Genomic DNA, 5,475 nt, shown 5'->3' on the forward strand with positions numbered 1-5,475 from the left:
AGCCAGTATCTCATCAAAAAACATTTTAATTCGCAGCCTTGCAAATGTACAAATTCATACGGGATGAACTTAACTGAACTAAGGGAGGTGGCAGGTGAAGAAGTACGAACAGGACATGGGAGTGGAAGTGCGGCGACGGCTCCGTCTCAGAAGGGGTCACACTCGCCTCCCGTCCAACGTCTCTCCTCCACTTCCTGGTGGCCGTGACACGCGAGGTCACGTGACCGCACGAGCCGAATAAATGGGTTTAGGGATTCGCGAGGGGAGGGAATGTTTGGCTCGCGCGGGACACAGGAGTAGCGTTTCTGTGCGCAAAATAATAATTAAAAACAAATACACATACCAGCAAGTGTATATATACATACGAGAAGAAATTACAATATTAATAATTTAAGAAAACAAAAGCGACAAAGACAAACAAGCTGAAACTCGGTCAGACTTCGGAGAGAAACGACCATCTGTTGTATGTATGTTGATATTTAATTGAAAGAAATCCGTCCGATTCCTCGCGCCTGCAGCCACAGAAAGTTTCCAGCGCGGAGTTTCTTGCACAGCTGCCATGAACTGGACTTCGACGGCTTTTTCTTCTTTTGATATGGTTCTTCTGGGGTCTTCGTGACTCATTTTTTTTACTGCAGAAGGGAGAGTTTGCACTTAGAGACTAAAGCGGGGGATCTTCTGGATTTTAAGAAGAGTGGACCGTGCGGTGTGTGTATGTGTGTGTTCTTCGCCTTTTGCCCAACGATCTGAGAAACTCGCAGAGTGTGGAGAAGCTCCGAAGACCCGAAACGGAACTTGAGAGACGGACAGACATCCCGACGATGACTTTGGGGACGGATATGTCCGACAACTCTGCCCTGTCCGAGGATGTGGACATAGACGTCGTTGGCGGTGACATAGCTGTGGGTAAGGACGGGAAATATCTACATCACCACCACGACTACCATCTGGACCATGACTCCGACGACAACCTGTCCCAGAACCCTGGAGAGAGCGCCTCGTCCCCAGGCCTGAGTACCTCGGGGTGTCCGGGAGACCGAGTTGGGGTAGATAGCGTGGAAGGCGGAGGGGGGGGCATGGCTGGAGAAAAACCGAGTAAAAACACACTGGTGAAGCCTCCTTACTCATACATCGCACTGATCACTATGGCAATTCTTCAAAGTCCCAAGAAGCGCCTGACTCTCAGTGAGATCTGTGAGTTCATCAGCAACAGGTTCCCTTATTACAGGGAGAAGTTCCCAGCTTGGCAGAACTCGATCCGCCACAACCTGTCTCTCAATGACTGCTTCGTCAAGATTCCCCGGGAGCCCGGCAACCCGGGCAAGGGCAACTACTGGACCCTGGACCCGGAGTCCGCCGACATGTTCGACAACGGCAGCTTCCTGCGCAGGAGGAAACGCTTCAAGAGGCATCAATCGAATGAGATCCTCCGAGACCCCGGGGGATTCCTGCCTGGCTTCGGGTACGGTCCCTACGGCTACAACTACGGTCTCCAGCTGCCGAGTTTCCATGCCCACCACCCGTATCATTCCCACCATTCTGGAAGCGCGTTCCCTTTCCAGAACCCGCAGTGCGCGCTCCCTTCCCCGGCCTCCATATTCCCTTCAACGCACTCGCTTCCCTCCCTGGTGGGGTCCGACTTGCGAAAGCCTTTCTATCCACAGCTGAGTCCCACCTTACCCGGACTGGCCCCTCTCAAAACGGACACTAGCTCGCAAAGCCGGCCTTCCTTCTCTATAGACAACATAATCGGCGGGAGCAACACTCCGGCCTCCCAGTTCCCCGCGCAGCCGGGCAGTCAGGCGCACATCCTGGCCATGCTGAGCCCAGCCCTCACCTCAGCCTCCAACCACTTGAACCTCTCCCAGGAAAGCCTGCTGCAATCGGCCGGCGCACAGACCTTCTCAAGCAAAGCGACCAACCTTAACAGTTGTCACTTCTAGAAGGACAGCAAAACAAAAGCAGAGACACCTCCTATATGCCCCAGTAAGGTTCAGTGGGCATATGCGAAGGTAGGATTACATTCTTTGAGACACTATGGAACATGTCCTTCGTCCCATTTGTTTCCTAGTCATAGAAAAAAAAATGCGTTAAATATATTTATGACATGTAAATATGTATAGTACTATAAAGGGAGAAGCCTATTCAAGCTAAATACAAGAAAACCGTTCCAAGGACGCGTGGAAAAAATAAAGTACGACCTAACGTCTCATCCAGCTGTCCCAGCAGCCACTTTTAAACAGAGGACAGACTGTTTTCTAAAAGAAACTAGTGTGAAAGAAAAGTCCAGCATCCTGCAGATTGCTGACTATCATTGAGATTATTATTATTATTATTAATAATATTAATATTATATAATTATTGTTATTATTCTCGTTTTATATATTTTTCTTTAGTTTGTGAAAAAGCACTGTTCACACCGATGCCAAAATTCTCAGGTTTTAATTGTTTTTAAAGCACATTTGACCGAGAAAACGGGGGCTGTAAATACTATCCATAACCTTTCTCCCACTATCCCCCCGTTCTCCTTATCGCAGTGTTTGGTGAATTTGTAATTATTACTATTATTATTATTCTGTGTTGTCAATAGACAGTTATGTGGTTCTGGTGTAAAAGCACATTACCTCTCATTCTGTTCAACTTGTTGTGGATGCGTTCTTGTCTATTTCAATGAAAATTATCTGTGAAAATATGTTATTTGTAAAGGAAGACAGACAGAAAACACTTAAAATTGTCCATAAAAATGTCAATTGTCTTTGTTGTAAAGACAAGAAAAAAAATAAATGTTTGTGAATTTTAAACCTTGTTTTCGTTAAATCATTTGTTAAATAATTGCGTAGTTGTATTGGTTTATTCTGGTAGATACAAGAATGAACCACTGGTCGAATATTTTTCAAAATGTAAAATACAGGCTGCATGCATGACCAGATTTCACATTTGTTAGAAATTAATGCAATTTTTAGTGCATAAATTAGCTTACATTTGTGTTTCATGATTTTTAATGTAACTTTAAAATTAAAATGAGATTTTATAACCTGCCACCTTCGGAAGAAACAGATACGCAACACTTTTATTGGCCTTATGATTTGGAAAAAAGGCAGGCTTCTTTTCAATACATTTAATAAAGTTTAATAGGGAGTCTTTAAAGTCATTAAACTGCTTTGTTGGGTTATTTCATTGTACTTAGTTTAATACTTTAATTATACTTATTGTTCTATTATTATACGCACTATACTTATATTTTCTAATGCTGTAATTACGTCGGTAGGTCTAACAATTAAACCTCAGGCTGCATTGTGATATTAACATACTTTTCCATTACATGGGGTTTAGGAACGATGTCGACATTTGTAATAATTCAGAGCACCCAAAAAATCGTATTTGAGCAATACAGTGCCTTTTGAGACATATTTCGTGTTCTGAGAAATGTCACATTGAATACATTTTTGATATCAATCAAAGGTGAACACGTAATGTCTTTTTGTGGCTCGCATGGAGTTCATAGTCGACCATATTCGGAAAAAACACAAGAATGGGCTAAATGAATAGGAGCAGCGCTCTTTGGAAAGCAGTAATTGAATGTCAGAGTTCTACATGGATACCCACGATCTCTGGGGGCTTCGGTGCTAATTTGTAATGGCATTCTTCTTTTTTCCTCATCTGGATTGTAATCCGGGATAATGCGGCTTTCTGGCCGTTTGTTTATGTTGTTGCCGGAGACCCTCTCCCCCTGCGAACGCTCCCCCGCCGCTTCGAGCCACACACATTTGCCTCTGAAAGGCGATCTGCCTACGAGGCGCTCGGCTGTCCTCTTTCAACTGGCCCGTGTTGATCCGGGACACGTACAAAGGAGGCCGCGGGGACCCGCCGCGGTGCTGAAAACGGGCCGCGAGTCCATTTCGTACTTGTTCAAGCACATGTCCTGAGAATGGACGGGGTGGGGGGTATAAAGCTTCTTTTATTTTCTGGAGCTGTGTGCAAATTGTTAAATTGCTATGTAGGGTGTTTCTGACAGCTGATTGTTAGGGATAGAGGGTGGGAGGGCTCGGACAGGACCCCCTCCACAACCACCACCACCCCCACACCGCATTTACTCTCCCAAATAACGAACAGCCTTAAAAGATCACAAGACCAACTAGATTTTATTCACCCGAAAGTTCACTTCATGTATTTATTTTCTTTGCTATCTACATTTGAAACCCGAGAGAATCACACTCCCCATTTTTGATCTCGTGATATTCAGTTGCTCTTTTGTGATGGTGGTCACTTTGCTGAGTTGAAGGCGCGGAGCCCACGGCTCATACATACTGACCGGAGGAGCCTGGTGATGAGGGGTGTGTGGAGGACAGGGCAGCCGGTGCAGAAAACCCTGCAGCACCGCTTTATGGCATTTAGCACAGCAGCAAAGCCGTCTAATCTGATATAAGTGGTTGTGTTCTGGATACGACTTTTTATTTTCTCTTTAAGAACAAACCGTATTGAAATCTTCTGCAATATTAAATATATAAAACCACTTCTATTAGGACTGCATTGCCAGTGACATTCTCAGACAAATGCTTTTAATTCACCATAGGCCTTTGAATAGATAACGAGAACCTTTTCTTAATGAGTTAAATTAATTATCTAAATTTAGGTAATTCCTTAGGTACTGATGTTGTTAATAGTGTATAGACGCCACTTCGGGACGATAGATGAACTTTAAATCAGAATTTATTATTTTCTCAGTGAATTGGTTCAAAATGTGTCTGATGTGTGTGAAAATTTGCATATAATGTTCGTGGTAATTGTCAGTCTCACGAACAGCACTAGTTTTTCTGCTATTACAAATGAGTGTGCACAGTTATAAGCCATTTCTCTGCTCTTTGGTGCAGGAATATGTATACTCCCAAAATACCAAAAGAACAACAACAGAAAAAGGAAAATAAAACTATTAGGAAAATCGTCACAGAAAAGAAATCGGCACAGAGAATCGTCATGAAGATAATGGGTCCACATTAAGGAAATCCAGAATGTAGCACTGGCCTTTCATGATACATTTTGAATTCCATGCGTGTAATTTTCCCACAGCTGTAAATAAATTTTCGTCAATTCTTTTTTCCTTGTTTCTGTTTCCAACAGGTCATGTAGAAAGTATAACATTTCCTAACTGATAAATAATGTATTCCAATTACACGGCAATATAATGGAAAGATGAGTGTATGGATCGGAGGTGGATAAATGAATAGATACTTTATTGCTTCCGAAGGTAATGGCTCAAGACTCCAGCAGTATACATACAACAAAGTAGTGACAAAACGAAGGGAAAAAAATAATATCACGTTGAGATAAAAACCACATTTTGGAAAAGCGTAAAAGAGAAACAAATAATAAACACACGCATAATCTAACAACCGGAGCCCAGTATTACATTTAAAGAAATAAAATCAGTGTTTTGAAAACATAAAAGGAAAAGTGACGGAAAACCCTGGCAGAACA

The 5,475-nt window shown here is 43.1% G+C and overlaps 1 protein-coding gene across 1 annotated transcript; it reads left to right on the top strand.

Moving 5' to 3' along the window:
• Positions 1-375: 375 nt before the first annotated feature.
• On the top strand, positions 376-4,903 carry foxd2 (forkhead box D2). The gene is made up of 2 exons (XM_018728150.1): positions 376-2,012; positions 4,872-4,903. Exon 1 carries the CDS (start codon positions 822-824, stop codon positions 1,941-1,943), a length of 1,122 nt encoding a protein of 373 aa, XP_018583666.1. The 5' UTR covers positions 376-821; the 3' UTR covers positions 1,944-2,012; positions 4,872-4,903.
• Positions 4,904-5,475: the final 572 nt, after the last annotated feature.

The sequence above is a fragment of the Scleropages formosus genome, chromosome 9 (genome assembly GCF_900964775.1).
Source record: "Scleropages formosus chromosome 9, fSclFor1.1, whole genome shotgun sequence".
Classification (NCBI taxonomy): Eukaryota; Metazoa; Chordata; class Actinopteri; order Osteoglossiformes; family Osteoglossidae; genus Scleropages; species Scleropages formosus.

What these genes read in the sequence shown, in the direction of transcription:
- foxd2 (XM_018728150.1), top strand. Translation starts at nt 822, where the DNA reads ATGACTTTGGGGACGGATATGTCCGACAACTCTGCCCTGTCCGAGGAT.